The sequence below is a fragment of the Sceloporus occidentalis genome, unplaced genomic scaffold (assembly GCF_023333645.1).
Source record: "Sceloporus occidentalis isolate IW3139 unplaced genomic scaffold, rSceOcc1.0.p SCAF_93, whole genome shotgun sequence".
NCBI lineage: Eukaryota > Metazoa > Chordata > Lepidosauria > Squamata > Phrynosomatidae > Sceloporus > Sceloporus occidentalis.
In genome coordinates this window covers 2726431-2743398 of record NW_028317073.1, presented here as the reverse complement: position 1 = coordinate 2743398, position 16968 = coordinate 2726431, and the positions used below count along the sequence as shown (strand labels likewise).

At 39.0% G+C, this 16968-nt stretch overlaps 1 protein-coding gene across 1 annotated transcript; it reads left to right on the top strand.

Annotated features, from left to right (window-relative positions):
- Positions 1-363: 363 nt before the first annotated feature.
- LOC149284430 (influenza virus NS1A-binding protein homolog) lies at positions 364-13023 on the top strand. The gene is made up of 13 exons (XM_089496723.1): positions 364-474; positions 3037-3206; positions 3625-3700; positions 4636-4809; positions 5940-6065; positions 8656-8763; positions 9096-9225; positions 9900-10124; positions 10494-10615; positions 11556-11682; positions 12108-12239; positions 12327-12500; positions 12770-13023. The coding sequence occupies exons 1-13, from the start codon at positions 364-366 to the stop codon at positions 13021-13023; spliced, it is 1929 nt and encodes a 642-aa protein (XP_089352849.1).
- Positions 13024-16968: the final 3945 nt, after the last annotated feature.

The following is a 16968-nucleotide window of genomic DNA, read 5'->3' as shown; positions in this document are numbered from 1 at the left end:
TTAATCTACTAAACATTGTCCTTGCTTTAAGCGTGTACATCTTTTGGGCTGTTTTATGGATAAGAGGCCATTAGTAGCCTCTTTTGTGCTGTTGAGTTGACAGTCAGCCGGTAGACTAGATGGGCTGTCCTTGGTATAAGCCGGTCTCGGCAGTCCAGATAGTTTACGCCTAAACTAATCATTGCATTTGTAGAGAATCCACATAGGTTGTTACTGTAAGCTTTTGAAAAAGACATTGCCAATACTTATTTTGACAATAAGTTTTGATAATTGAGAACTGCCTGTTGTCTTAAAACCATGATAAGCAGACTAACCCCCACCCCATTATTTTATGTATTCCTTTATTTAGTTACATTAGGAAAAATGGTTCCGAACGGGTTTTTAAATTTCGAAGATGAGCAGTTTATAGAGTCATCTGTAGCCAAACTGAATGCCTTACGGAAAAGTGGACAGTTTTGCGATGTCAAGCTTCAGGTACTTTTACATGTCTAATCATTTAAATTTTCACATAATTCTGTATTTTCAATGTTACAATAAGTCTAGTAGACTAAAGTTCACAATACATAGCTGTTCTATAGGTTTAAGTATTGCTTTCTTCATCTGATCCTTGTGCCTCTAAAATACCACCATGTTACTATTGACTGTTTAACTTTTTACATTCCCGTACGATCAAATATAACTTTTTGCAAAAGTGTGCATCGAAGTGATTTGACGAGTATTTGCTACATCCCTCAAATCAGAGATCACAACTTCCCATGTGGTAAATACACACTTTAAGACTAAATATGTACTGATTTATATAGCATTGCATTTTGCAGCACTATACCATGGGTAAACAGACGATATGCATGATATTGCTTAACACTTTGGAATTATCACACAATGTTTAGGGTGCTATTCAACGTTTGTAATCTAGAATAGGGTTGTGGTATAGTACAAGAGGTGCAGATGTTTGCATGGAGAAGCTACTTAACTGAATCGCAGTGCAAACATCTCTTAAACCAGTAATATTTCTGATTACCGTATTTGCTCGATTATAAGACGACCCCCAAAATCTGAATATTAATTTAGGAAAAAAAAGAAAAAGCCTGAATATAAGACGACCCTATAGGAAAAAAGTTTTACCAGTAAATGTTAATTCATGTAAACTATTTTTTTTTAATAAAAGCTGTGATTGAGAAAAATATTTTGGTTTTATTTCCTTCTATTTTCCAACCTGCCCCCCCAGTTATGCACATCTGCCCCAGAAATGCCTTATACCCCCTATATGCCACTGTGCCCCATGATATGCCTTTTGACCCCCTATGTGCCACTCTGGCATTTAGAGGGTTAAAAGGCATATTATGGGGAAAAGTGGCATATAGGGAAGTTTAAGGCATTCAGGAGGCAGAGTGGCGTATAGAGGGTTAAAAAGGCATTTCTGGAGGCAGAGTGGCATTAAGGGGGTTAAAAGGCATTTCACAGAGCACGCTGCCTCCAGAAATGCCTTATGCCCCCCCATTTAACACTCCCCCCCCCCCCCCCAAACTTACCGGTGCTTCTGACTTCCCTGTCATGTAGCCCGGGGCAGCGTGTAGATCCCACGGTCTTCCGCTGCAGCCAGAAGGAGGCGTGGCTAGCAGCGGGGGTTGTCTGCGTCCATCGCGCAGACCTTCCCCGGCTGTTAGAGATCAGAGTTCCCCGCACCGGTGTGGGGAACTCTGATCTCTAACAACCGGGGAAGGTCTGCGCGATGGACGCATACAACCCCTGCTGCTAGCCACACCTCCTTCCTGCTGCAGCGGAAGTTGTCTACGCGAATTGCGTAGACATCTACACGCTGCCCCAGCTACACACCGGATACTCAGAAGTACCGGTAAGTGGGGCGGGGGGTGGGGTGGGGAAGACAGGAGGATCCAGGTCCCCTGCAGCTGCAGGGGATCTGGATCTTAGTCGTCTCATAGTCAGACCTATTTGAGGTCTGATTATAAGACGAAGGGTATTTTTCAGAGCATTTGGGAAGGGGTGAGAAGAGCCTGTTAGTAGAAATATAGTTTACCCATTCACTGCGATCTGACTGTAAAGAGTTAATATGCAGATAGAAAAGACAAACTGTATTTTGCATAATTTCCATGAGCCATTTAGGAATATCAAACCTAATGTTTATTTTAATTCCAGAATAAACAGATTTAGTGACACAGCAGTATCACGCTTTTGTAAGTTACATGAGAGTAAAATATATTCGTAATAATGGTCAAAATAGTCACTCAAAGTTCTCCAGACTTACAAGCCTGCGCATTTCTCAAGAAGATTAAAATGGGTTAAAGATGTTTGCAGCCTCACTAAAGACTAATGCATATTAAAAGTACTCTGAGTGGCCAAATGCACTTACATGGAGGCCTTGTATGAAAATTTAAAGGGACCACACAGCTATTATATACATTGAAGTGTCCCTTTATTTTAAGACATATTAAGTGAGTACAGAGCTATTACTGGACCCAGTGATCAGTTTGATGAGCATTGATAGCATAGAGAATTTTATTTTAGAATCTTTGTACTTTTTAAACATTTTCCTGCTTTCTTGGCTCCTAAACACAAACTAAGACTAATGCTGAAGATGTCACGGGAAGCATGCTTGTATGTTTGTCAATTTTATTTCTTGTTTTATGACCTTCAGCACACACTACCTTGTACATCTGATTAGAAATTGTAATCTAGTTTACCTCAGGCTTAGTTATGACTGGAAAAAAAACAAGAAAACATGGTTACTTTTGGCAGATAGCTACTGTTTTGTTTAATTATTTGTTTGGGAATTTTCAGCTATTAAATGAGTTCTGTTGATTGTACCGAACGACTCAAATAAGTTTGTCGTATGTGATTACTGGTATAGTTTAAAATCTGCTTCCTCACATTGGTTCTTCATTATTCCAGCATACAATAGAAGACCATGAACAAATAAATACATTTTTGTTAATGTTGTAGCCAACTATTCTGGTAACTTTACATTTATCATGTTTGTGTGTTTGGTTTTTTTCTTCAAACTTTCATTGCTTTTAGGTTTGCGGCCACGAGATGCAGGCACACAAGGCAGTCCTCGCCTGCTGTAGTCCTTTCTTGTTTGAAATTTTCAACAACGACAATGAAGCTCATGGCATTTCTCATGTCAAATTTGATGATCTGAACCCTGAGGCTGTTGAAGTCTTACTAAATTATGCATACACGTCTCAGTAAGTACGAACAATGCTTCTCTGTTAGTCATTTTTGACAATGGGCAAGCGCTTTGACCCTTAATGTCGTCCTGTACATGGATTTTTTTTTCTTCCTCATTTCCAGTTTTGTAGAGAAATGAGGAAGAAAATGTTAAAGCAAAACATTGCAGTTTATTCTATTACATCTGCTGACATATTTGCTGCACAGCAATAAAGCCAATGATCATTATCTGTCATTTTAACATTTAAAAGGATATTGTATATTCCTGCCAAGAATGGCAACTATTCTTCAACATAATGTTATATTCTCAGCTTTCCCTAAGAGAAACTATGAAACAGTCATTGCCTTGATTACCCCTTTTGTTCTGTTAATGTAATTGTGTGACTGCCATGCCTTCCGAGTTGTGATGTAGTTAATGTATTCATATCTTTGCAGGCTTAAAGCTGAGACAGAATTGGTAAAAGATGTCTATTCTGCAGCAAAGAAACTTAAAATAGATCGAGTAAGACAGGTAGCGTGTGCATTTTTTTTTCTTCCGTAAGCATAGTATTATTCACCGGAATGTCATAAGATATCTTTTTGGGAAAAGATCACGTTTAGTAGCATCGAGGATCGGGTAGCAAATGGCCGTTTAAGAATATCCACTTCTGCTTTAGAACGGCAAGGTTTCACTACGGTACAGACTCCTCCTTGTGTCAAGTAATTCTCTTGCCATAAAGATTTCTAGTTTAATGAAAATGTTTAAGATATTTTAGCATGTATCGGTCCGTTACTTTGCCGTCTTAATTCTATCTTTATAATGAGTGAGTAAAAATTGAAAAGCTTATCCTTTGGGAATGTTCTACACTTTTTAACACTTAAAATAAGTTACATGTAGTTAAGCAGTTATCATAGTACATCAATGACAAATAGAGCCAATTCTACCAATTGTCATATATATATATATATATATATATATATATATATATATATATATATATATATATATATATATATATATATATATATATATATATATATATATATATATATATATATATATATACTTATGTAGTCAAAATATAAGGTAAGTTAATGTGACGCCCTCACCACAGAAGCACCACGGATTGCAAATTTAAGTATTTAAATATGCATGCTTTAAAATGGGGTAAACGGGCTGCAGCTCCCCACCTCATCTGTGGTGATGTTACTGCAGTTACTATGGTGTTTCTCAGTCCGACCGTGCAAAGTATACCCTTTTTCTAGACCCAGGGTGTACAGCTTAGTGGCTGCCAACAGCCCTGAAATTCTTTGTATCAGCGCCTGATAACAAGTAGCTGAATTAATCCAAGGGCTGAGATGCCTGCGGCTCAATCTGGGTTAGAGACCGTTGTGTATAACGAAAAGCGACAGCGACCGCGGCTTCAGTGTGTGTCATGTGTCCGATTCCTGTCTTTTCTTTCAAAGGTGTGTGGAGATTATTTACTTTCTAAAATGGATGTTCAAGGCTGCATCTCGTATCGGAACTTTGTGAACACAATGGGGGACTGGCGTCTGTTAAGTAAAATCGATGCGTACATTCAAGAGAATCTCTTGATAATTTCCGAGCAGGAGGATTTTCTTAAACTTCCGAGACTTAAGGTAGTTTTTGTCTTTACATTCCTCGTCTTTAAAAGTACAGTCAAGCCGTCTTCATACGCAGTGTCTAATGGCTCTAATGTACCTTATTGTTCTGTGGAGCTTATTTAAATTGTTAAGTTAATGCATTGTGACTTGTTTTGAAGTTGATCCTGGATTACATAATGCGGGTTTCGTATAAAAATTAGATTCTGGGGCAAAATTTGAAAAATGGGAAGATCGCCAACAAATGGAATAGCCCAATAAACAAGAACAATTCCATTTTCTTTCTCATACATAATCTGCAATAGAATTTGAATGAATTGTTAACTTCTGTTTGTAAAACATTTACAGTTTTGCACTTGCAGAACTTCATGTTTTTATTCTGAATGTGTTCAGTAGTTTTTTTCTTAAACGTTACAATTTTCTATGAATATTTTTGATTGGCTCGGTCGTTGGGTATTCTATAATTCTACATGTATATAGACCCATGTACACAGGAAGTGCACATTAATCGTTGCATTCTATTTTATAAGATATTCATGTATATAAAAGTGTTGCTTTAAAGGCAGAAAAGGTTGGACTCGACAGGGTGCGGTTGTAAATGGCACACCTCTTAATTCTGGTATATAAGTGGCGTTATAGTAATACCGGAACAAGTATTCTGCCAATACCTGATCAGACATTGAGTTTCAATCCCTGGGCCAAGCCTATAATGGACATATTTCTTCTAGATTAAGTTAGTTTTGTGATAAGAGCCGCCTACTAAAAATGTAAAAAAAAAATACACTATACTGTAATTTATGATCGGTTCCATACCGATTGTCAGGCATTATGGGAATTTTTTTTGTCATCTTAAGACATACTTGTCATGAGGATAGTAGTGAGTGTTTAAAGCAACAGCATGTTTACCAATGTTCTTGGTAATTGGTGTGATAGTATAGTGTGAAAGTATGCACTACAGTGTGTGTGTTCACAATTGCTTTACCCTTGGATGGTGAAATATAATCCTACTAGCCGTTTTTATAATGGTTTTTACAAGGATGATGAGGTTCCTACTCACCAGTGGCTCTGTCTTTTTTTGTTACCCATTTCACAGAGGTAATTCCACAGCAAGCATCTCCGAATTCTTAACATATGCATTTTCTTTATAGCTGGAGATAATGCTTGAAGAGAACGTCTCCCTCCCCAGCAACGGTAAATTGTACACAAAGGTAATCAACTGGGTGCAGCGCAGCCTGTGGGAAAACGGAGAAAGCTTGGAGTCCCTGATGGATGAGGTTAGTTTTACAACGGAGGCTTTCTAATAAATCTCTAGAATGCTAGGATTAATGTTTTCAAACTAATTAAAATTGTCCTTTTATGATAATCAGAGTCCAAAATAAAGAAAGTACTGTTTTCGGTTGTAAATGGTAGGTTTAAAGGTGAGATCTTATTTTCCCAAAATCTTTTTTTTTTTTTTTTTTTTCCTTTTGGTTCTCTTTCCGTTTTTTCGGTTTGGTTTGCGTACTAGTGCAAGAGTTATTTGCTTAAAAATAAACCGTAGCTTTTTAATATTTTCTTACAGGTGTTTTGCTTGAAATGACCCCATTCTGAACAAACGTTCTAACAGATGTTCCTCCCCGTTGATTATCTTTTCATAGGTTAATTAACAAAAGTAGGATACCCAAGACGGAAGAAAAAGAAGATACTTCAAGGTCAATTGAACCGTAATGAAGCACTAGTCTGCCCTTATCCTTCTAAGAACATCAGCTGTGGGCAGAGCCATGATGATTTAATGGTGTTTGCTCCTTTTACAGGATCTTGTGTGATTTGTACCATCCTAACGTTCTAATTGAATGTGCGCCAAGCATTTTTTTTTTTTTTCATCATTTGCCAGAAATTGAATGGCAACTAATGAGCGCTGGAATTTTCTTTTCCCCAGGTTTAGTTTGGTTTTATGTTGGATTATATCTTTTATTTTTTATTTTTTTTTCTGGACCGGCGTGCTCAATGTATTTTGTATAACCATTTTGTTTTTGCAAGAATACATTTTTAGAAATGGTTTGCTCAACTACTTAAGCGTAACGTAGGCATTTAGAAACTAGTTGTTTTTTTTTTTCCTCCATTCTATCCTGTCCTCTGCAAAAATCTTGGCGGAAGAGGAGAGGAATCTTAAAGTTTTAGGCTGACAGATGTAACTAACGGAATAAAAAGCTTGTGACTTAGGTCAGTAGGCAATTATCCTATAGACTTGATTCTTCCTCTGCTTTACTAGAGCCCCTTCCACTAGTCAAATATTTGCATATGCCGTTTTACTCTAAATATTGCTCAGATTTCCAATGTGCTTGCAAATACATGGAATTAATCGCCATTTGCTGCCAATATGAAACGTGAGTAATGTTTGACAGTCTTGGTGGCTACTGATTTAGAACAGTAATTTCACAAATCTTTTTGATTTACGTTACTGCAAAATCCTTTCTAAAACAGTTTTCTTGCATTTCATTTCTAAACAATACTGCTACGTTGTTAAAAAGAAAACACCATTTATTATTGATGATCTTTGTTGGAGAAAAAAATGGAGAATAGTTTGTTACCACAGGCATAGCTTAGAGAGGGGTTTCTTTCATCTACATATATTCTTCTGTAGTTCTTATTACCTTTTTCCTTTAAAATAAATACATTAAAAAGGTTTACAGACTATAAACCGATGTAGTCGGTGCTAAAACCCAGAACATAAAGTATTTAACTATGCAGTTGCTCTGAAAGCAGACTTTTGCATACTCCTATTCTGAAGGGTTGTAGCTTTTAACAGAGACTTTTTCCCCCTAATATGATGGAGTTGTGAACTGTATCTGAGTTCTTAATATTTTGGAAAAATACACCGTTATTTTAATCAGTAAGTTGAGGGCTGTTATTCTTATTAAACAGAAAATGATGTGGATGTAGAAACCTCTTTCAACACTGAGCAGCATAAGTTTGTTGGGAAGACATGCAGTGAACTTGTACCCACAGTATGTTGGGCATTATCACCATAGGTCATTTTATTCATGTAATGTGATATTTAAAGACAATTGTCTGGTCGCTGCTCACTTGTCTTTTCTGTTTGTATGGCAACACAACAGAATCTGATGTCCTTGGTAGTGAGCACCCACTTACTCAAGTGTAATGTCCTTTTAAAGTGGTAGAAGAGGGACCCTTCCTGTTTTTTAGTGTGATTTGCTCTCTGCATCTGCAGTTGGGCGGAAGAGAAATGCTAAAAAGCATTTGTACGATTGATTTTTATTTTTTGGGTAAATTTTACAATTTGTTTTTATATAGCGCTAACAGATTCTGCAGCGCTGTACAATGGGTCCATATAGCTATGTATTTAAAGAAATGTGTACTGTAAAGTTGTAGGAAAGCTTACCCTTTTCTAGAATTTAAGTGTCTTTAGGATCATATTTTTAGTAGTGTACTTGAGACTTTACGATACTTGGTCTTCAGAAAATGTATCTATGTTGTGATGGCTCATATTTAGAATATCATTGAAGGTGTGATACTTCCTTATTTAACTGTATTGGAATCTATCATACTTGTTTTAATTGTGATGTTTTGGCACGTAAACACATGCATGGTTTTGGAAACCTTAAATTCCACTAATATTTGGTGTTATTGTATGTACCGGTGTCCTGTTGTCTTATCTTGCATTACGATGTTTCTGTCTGTACATATTTTATTTTTTTTGTTTTGGAAAATGAAGAATCCTTTAAAGAAGTGAAGATTCCTTAGGAGATTTGCGAGTGGAGTTCCGTACATGCCGAGAAGATGCCCTGGAATAGAATATCTGCAGTATTTTTATTTTTTTAATGGAAATGTTATCCATGAGGCTGTTCGTTTGCTCTTTTGCAGGTACAGACCTTGTACTATTCAGCTGAGCACAAGCTGCTTGACGCAACGCTTCTAGATGGAACCACAGAGATATTTGGTGTTGATGAAGACCATATACAACTGGTTCAGGTACATAAAATTCCATCGACTGAGGCATTTTAATATCTACATGGCTGGCAGAGTTTCTTACTGTGCAGTGTATTATGATTCTTATTGAGATTGAAATGATTTTGCTATTTGCATATGTGAAAAACAACAATTGGTTCCCACGCAACACTGTTTGTGCAAGTGGGAAAGAAAGTATGTAATTGGACAAACTAAATAAAAAAGACATGCCTGCATGTTTGCACTAAGACTACGGTGTTACCTTTGTTACATAGATCATCAGTTACATTTACTGATCGATTGACTTGGCAGCCGGAGGTGCTGCAATTATTAAAGATCCTTTTATTTATTTGCAGAAGAAATCCCCCCGTGAAAATGATCACAGGCATGCAAGCAGCAGCTCTTCCGGACCCTTATCTCCTCCAGGAGCTGCTGCCATCAACCCCAAACATGAATGGAAAATCATTGCATCAGAGAAGAAAAGTAGTGAGTTCCTTTTTCTGTTGATGTGATATCTTGAGCATTAAAAAATCAATGGAGATCAGTTGTTAACAGCTGCTCTTGTCACTGTAAACAACAATGTTAGGTTTTGCAAACTAGCCCCGTGGCTGCATGCCATTTACTTATGGTTACATGCCCTTATGTATTTTTTGAGAAGCAGAAATGGGATGAAGGAAGTATGTAAGTGATTGACTTCAATATGCATTTTACGTGAAATTTGGAGTGTACTGTGAAAGTTAATGCAGTGTGGCTCAAAAGCCTAGACCTCTTGTTCTAAGGATATGCATGATTATTAACCCAGTAAATTATTCTTTCCCTTCTGTTAAGCCAATTTTTGGCAGCCTTTGTAGGAGTGATATGATCAAAGCAGGATCAGCACAATACTCTTGCCTATTTTCCTCGGTTGTATTTGCAAATGTTTTCATATCTGGAGTCAAGAGTTTAAACCAAATATATCAAATGATTACAATGAATGGAGGAAAAAATGCCGTTAGTACGAAATGTTCCCCTTTAACATCACATTATTTTTGACTCAAAATAAGTATGTCCATGCCATGAATATATGGGCTATTGTAATTAAAAATGGGGATACTTTTCTTGTTTTGCATTGCTATAAAATATACTGCATATTTTAACAATTAACAATTTTCACTTTGTAGATAAAACATACCTTTGCCTGGCAGTCCTCAATAGTACGCTGTGTGTCATCTTCTTGCATGTACGCAATACGCCATTGAACTCTCCTCTAAATACACCATGCTTGAAAAAAAGTTTGAGTATAGAAATACAGCCGGATGAGTCAAATGAAAAAATAATTTCTCCAATGCATTATGCCCGTTCTGGACTGGGAACAGCTGAATTAAGTGGAAAACTGATAGCAGCAGGTAAACCATTTTCTTTTTTTTTTTTTCTTACCAAAATCCCATATCACAACCTGTCACAAATAGTCACGTTTTTTTGTTTGTCTTTTATTGCTGTTGTACTGGTTGGCAGTATGCAACTCTCCAGAACCAGCTGCAAATGACTAATTGCAGTGATATTTCATTTTACAACGCACAAACATAGTTTTATTTTTGCAAGTGTTTATAAGCAATGTATTATGGCCCACCTGGAGCACTTTTGGACATTTGAAGCTTAAAAAATCATTATCCACTGTTCTGTTGTTTTTTGGGGGGGTTTTTTTGCAAGCATAACAAAGCACCCCCTTAATATTTTCCCCTGATCTGCTTCACATGTTAACCTTGTATCTTCAGGAGGTTATAACCGGGAAGAGTGCTTGCGTACAGTTGAGTGCTATGATCCAGAAAATGACACCTGGACCTTCTTGTCGCCCATGAAAACTCCAAGAGCTCGATTCCAGATGGCTGTGCTGATGGTTTGTTTTCCAGAATAAATGTTATGATTGAGCAGTGTGGATTTTGCACTTTAAGCATGTTTAGGTTAAAGCAGGGCCGGCCCAAGGCAAAATGCCGCCTGGGGCGAATTTTAAAATGCCGCGCCCCCCCCCCCCTTATCTGCCCTTCCTCTCCCTCCGTCCCTGCCGCGCCCCCCCCCCCCCCCCGTACTTACCTTTCAGCAGTCCTGCGGCGAGTCTCCCTGTTCGGTCTCGGGTCCGGCTTGTAATGCTTCCGGCACTCAGCATTACAAGCCGGCACCGAGACCGAACAGGAAGACTCGCCGCAGAGGAGAGAGAGAGGGGCGCCGAGTGGGTACTGACAGCTTGGTAAGCGAAAACCACTCGGCGCCCCTTTCTCTCTCTTTCACTTTAAAAAAAAAAAAAAAAAAGGGCTTGGAGCGGTTGCCCCACTCGGCTCCATTGTCGGCCCGGCCCTGGGTTAAAGTATGTAGCTTCCAAGTGCCTAATTGCGTTGATCCAACCTCAAAGGTGGACAACAACCCTTTAAGCAGACCATGGTCATTACTGCCATAAGTAGGGCATTCCATGCCTTTACAACGCCGATTGAAAGAATGTTCTACTTTTAAAGTGGAAGTGTAGCTGCTCTAATCGTAATTAGTGCCCCCTTAGCTGCTCTGACCATGGGGTGAGGATTTCCCCTACAATGTATTTGTACATTGTGATGAGTTTCTTTTTTTGTTCTTTAGTAAATTAAAATTAAGCTAAATGGTTTTCATGGTCAATCTTTTTTTTCCTTTAATTCCATATGCCAAAAAGTATACTGTTTGGCCTAACTTGTACATGGTAAACACTGCTAAATTTAGCCCGATTGTGTACCAATATCTACCACATACTTCACACCCTAAAACCTTAGTTGAAAGTTTTATTTATTTATAAAGCCCTACCTTTATCACTTTAGGGTCAGTTGTATGTGGTTGGAGGATCAAATGGTCATTCGGATGACCTCAGCTGTGGAGAAAAATATGACATTAAATCAAACACTTGGACACCAGTTCCTGAACTCAGAAGCAATCGATGTAATGCAGGTATGAGACTATTTTAATGTTAGTTTTGTACGTCTGGGCCTGAATATTCAATGTATGTTACTCCTGGAATCATCTCTGCTATTTAGACAGGCATGGAACCAAAGTGGTAATGCTTTAGAGAGGCCAAGTTAATGTTATGTAAAGTATAATACTAAAATCAACCAATCTATCGAATATGCACCTGTATTATAAATACTGAATAAACTGTTAAACTACATGGACACTTAAGATGCCCTCAATTTTATTTTATTGTTGCCTGGGCCAGCCTCCGTGCGATCAGGCCTAGAGCAGCACCTAAGATAAATCCAATTCCATGTACATATCCACCTTAGTTCTTGTGCTGGATATTTTAAATGGTTATAACAGACGTGGATTATGGTTTGTTGCTCGTACTTTGCCGTTAATGGGTTTTTTTTTCTATTCAGGGGTTTGTGCCCTCAATGGAAAGTTGTACATTATTGCTGGTTCTGATCCATATGGTCAGAAAGGCCTTAAAAACAGTGATGTGTTTGACCCTGTATCAAAGGAATGGACAAGTTGCGCACCGCTTAATATCCGTAAGTATTTGGGTTTTTTATATATATGTATTTCCTATTAAGCATTTTCTATAAATAACACTTTACTTATCTTTGTATAATCTCCAGGAAGGCATCAGTCAGCAGTTTGTGAACTTGGTAACTACATGTATATAATTGGTGGTGCAGAATCCTGGAATTGCCTTAATTCTGTGGAGCGTTATAATCCTGAAAACGACACCTGGACACTGGTGGCACCTATGAATGTTGCCCGCCGTGGAGCGGGTGTCTCTGTATATGATGGTAAGTTCTAGATTTGTATGATGACCTTGGAACAGCTGGAATTTAAAAATTGTTTTTATCACACTTTAACATACATAGCACAGGAGCATCTGTACGTTTTTTTTTTTTTCTTGTGGCATGTGATAAGCTAAAGATTGTAAGTTTCATAAAATAGTGTGTGTAACCAATATTATCTGCACTATTACATGGTACTCCTCTATTGGAAAATAATACATGGCTGTAAAGATTAGGGTGCTTCAGTCTTTCCATTTTGTTTTCCCCCACTACAGGAAAAATATTTGTAGTAGGAGGATTTGATGGATCTCATGCTCTGAGCTGCGTTGAATCGTATGACCCTGCCAAAAATGAGTGGAAAATGATGGGCAGCATGACCTCTTCGAGAAGCAATGCTGGTGTGGTAGCAGTTAGCAATAGGATATTTGCTATTGGTGGTTTTGATGGAAATGAGTTCTTGAACACAATTGAAACTTACAACCCGGAGACCAACGAATGGAGCCCATATACCAAAACAAGCAGTTCATAGCTAATGCATTTTCCCTTTTTTTTTTTTTTTTTTTCTTCGTCTTTACACTGATTCTTAGCTTGTGTTATCAGCCTATGCTGAAAATCTCTTGTTTGCTACACCAGCAAGTCAAACCTTTTTGCGTATTGTATATTTTTGAGATGTAAATATTTTTCTCATGTTTTGGCAAAATATTTTTGTGGTAACTTTGTAATTTAAATTGAGAAATTGTATTCAATATTTCTCAATTCCCACTCGGTAACAAAGATGTAATTTTTTTCTTTTTCCAGATCATTCATTGGTTCATTAAATTGTAGAGTTCTAAATGTTAAGTAATAAAAGTATTTGAACTTTTTAACTGTATGGAGGTGAAATTTGTGATATTGTTTTCCAGTAAATAAAATGTTTTGCAGAGCCTTATTGACATAAAATAAAACTAATATTTTTGAGTAAAACATGCCAAAACAATGAAAAGTTTCAGATTGCCTTTTTAATACCATTTTTATACAAACCCTTACTTTGGCAGTGGGAAAAATGTCTTGTTTCTCTGTAAGAACTGTTTGTTTTCTTTCTCTTTAAACTGAAAAACGAAAATATGCTTCATTATATAGGGAAATGTTTTGAAGGGGATAGATGGAAGATTTTCCCCCACTTTAGAAATGTGGAATATTTTGTTTTCCGGTCGCAGCCTTTTTATATAATGTTTCGTTACTGCAAAAACCTTAAAGATAGTCAACTGTAGTAATTTTAGAAAATCTCTACAGTCTTAAATTGTCTTCAGTCAACTGTATTCTGTTTTTTTTTTAAAGCATCCGTACATCTTGTTTTCTGTCACTGCTAATGTACACAATTCTTAATTAAAATTGGCCAATTACAAATCGCTGTCTTAGCTTTGAAAAGTTATTTAAACATTTTGTGACCATTGTGTATAGAATTTCACAAAAGAATTACCTGTAATGTTACTACTATCTCAAATCCTATGCATGACAACAAATTTTTAACCCCTTCAATCCCCTATGGACGTATAGGTACGCTGCGGCAGAATGGTGTCTAGTGGGGGCACCCAGTAGACGTGTTTGCGATGTGCATTGACAACCTCTGCTGCCCCGCACTTCCGTCGGGCTTCTATGACTGAGCACTGGAAGGTCATGTCATGCCAGTGCTCTGTCGCAGAAGTGCCAGGCAGTAGTGGAGGTTGTCTGCGCGCATCACCGGCTGCCGGAGAGGAGGATCCAGGTCCTCTGCAGCGCTGCGGGGGACATGGATCTTAGTCTTATAGTCAGACCTCTATTTCAGGTTGGATTATAAAAGGGGTATTTTTCAGGGCATGCAGTATGTACAGAGATTCCCCCACATAAAGATGGGGGGGGCTGTAATTCTCTCCCTCAAACACCGTTGCCCTTTCTTTCCATGTAGAATTTTTTTTTTTTTTTTTTTACATTATGTAGCATCACACATTGCAGATGCCCGGTTCACTTCACATTTAAAGGTCCAGCAAAAGAAGTATTATGTATGACACAAGCACAAGGCACTCTACACGCTGTCGACAATATGCGAAAAATTATATGTGTACTGGAAAACATCGCCAGCGTTTTCACCCTACATATAGAATGCAACTATGTAAAAAAAATGTATGGGAGGCGGAACATTAAGTTTGGAGAAACATAGTAAAAGAGCGTTGGTCTGTGGAGTAGAGGACTGCATCGGGGTGCGGGCGGTGTTTCGGGTGTTGCTCGCACACAGCATCTCTTCTCTTGTTCCTCCAAGCAACCCAGCGGAGTCAAGTGAATTTTCGTCATGTCACATGACTCTGCTCCGTTCTTTCTTCCCCTGGGCGGAACAAGAGAAGAGAAGCTGTGTATGAGCAACGCGAAGGCAGCCTTGCGGGAGTGCGTGGGGAATCTGGAGTTCAGGTAAGGGGCTGGGGGAGTTTGTATGAACGAGTATGTGTGATTGAGGGAATTAAATTCTTCACTATCTCTAAAAGCTGTAACAATATTTGCGGGAGCGGGCGGGATTGGACACATGTTGCAGGATCTGGTGGGAGTGGAACACACACGTTACGGGGGTTAATGGTCAGAAATTCATCAGGAGCGAGATTAAAAAAACAGTCCCTCGCAGGGCTCTACTGTGGAGTACAAACCCTGGTCACAGAGCAGTTAACTTGTCCTGGAATTTTTTTTAGGTAACATGCAAGAAGTTTATAGGTTTGTCATCTAAATATATCTTTAGCAAAAAAAATAATAAAATTTCAATGTGTCAATGAAGGTGTATATCTCTCGTACGCATCAGTCACATATCGCAGGTGCTTCTATGGCACCCCTGTAAGGTAGGGCTGCAACAACTAATTGATTAGTTGAATCAATTGTATTAAATATAACATGAGGGGTTTTTTTCAGAGCAAATGCTCAGAAAAATACCCTTCATCTTAAAATCCGACCTCAAATAGAGGCCGTATAATAACACTAAGATCCAGATCCTCCGCAGCGATGCAGGAGACCTGGATCCACCTCTCGGACAGCCTGCGGTCGCCTGTGCGATGCACGCAGACATCCTCCTCTACTGTCCTCCACTTCTGCCAGGCCTTCTATGATGGAGTACCAGCGTGACATGACCCTCCGGTGCTCCACCATAGAAGTACCAGCGGCGGAGGTTTTCTGCATGCAGTGCGCAACGTTTGCTGGTGCCGGAGAGGTGGATCCCCAGCAGCACTGCAGGGGACCTGTATCCTCTCTGGCAGCCGGTGGGCTTCTGTGCGATGCGCGCAGACAACCTCCGCTACTGCCGACACTTCCACTGGGGCTTCTATGATGGAGCACCAGCATCACATGACCTTCCGGTGCTCATTCACAGAAGCTACAGCGAAAGTGCCGGCCAGCAGCAGAGGTTTATCTACGCGCATTGTGCAGGTGTTCACCAGCTGACCCTACTAGACACCAAGGAGTATGGAGCATGGTGGGTAAGCCTGGGGGGGCAGAGTGGCAATAAGGCATATTTGGAGGGGGGCAGAGTGGCATATCAGGGGGTTATCAGGCATATCAGGGGGGCAGAGTGGTAAATAGGGGGTATAAGGCTTATTTGGGGGTCAGAGTGGCATATCTGGGGTTAAAGGCATAGCAGAGGGCACGATGGCCTATAGGGGGGTATAAGGCATATCTGGGGGCAGAGTGGCATATCAGGTGGTATAAGGCATATCTGGGGGAAGAGTGGCATATCAGGTGGTATAAGGCATATCAGAGGGCACAGTGGCATATCGGGGGTATAACGCATATAGGGGATATAAAGCATATCTGGGGAGGGTGGAGTGGCATATCTGGGAGGCAGTGTGGCAAGCCTGGGCTCAGATGTGCATAACTGGGGGGGGGCAAGTTGGGAAATAAGAAATGCATTTTTCTCAAAGTTTTTTATTCTGTTTGTTTTTAACATCCAGTTATTTTAAATAAACAAAATATTTACATTTATATTTTTTTATCCGATTAAAATAATTGTTAGTTGCAGTCCTGCTGTAAGGTAGCCATTGGGACATTTTGTAGGGTGACTGCTAGCCCCAGTTGCTTCCTGGCTTGCCAGGCACCAAGACCGACACTGATTGTAGCCAGGTTCAAATTTTTAATCTGGGATACAGGGGAGTGCCAAAACATTTGCATTTTCACCTCTTGAGCAATATACCTCCACCTCCTTCTAGATTGTAAGCTCCTTTGAACAGAGCACTCTTCACGTTTTCCTTCTCTAAATCAAATTCGTTACGTGATGTTTACCCACAGTACAGAGATCTGGGCAAGAAAGTGGTTTTAACCCCTTCAGGACCGGGATTTTGATACTAACGTGTCGCTAAAGGACCGGAGCCGTTTTTTTGTTTTTGCCATGTCTTTCTTCAACTGTAATTTCTCTCTTATCAATTGGTGCACCCACACAAATCATATATTGTTTTTTTCAGCACAAGTAGGGCTTTCATTTGAAACCATA

Coding starts and splice junctions, on each gene's coding strand:
- LOC149284430 (XM_089496723.1), top strand. CDS start 364: ATGGTTCCGAACGGGTTTTTAAATTTCGAAGATGAGCAGTTTATAGAG. Junction 3,701..4,635: donor AAATAGATCGAGTAAGACAG/GTAGCGTGTGCA, acceptor TTTCTTTCAAAG/GTGTGTGGAGATTATTTACT. Junction 4,810..5,939: donor TTAAACTTCCGAGACTTAAG/GTAGTTTTTGTC, acceptor TTTTCTTTATAG/CTGGAGATAATGCTTGAAGA.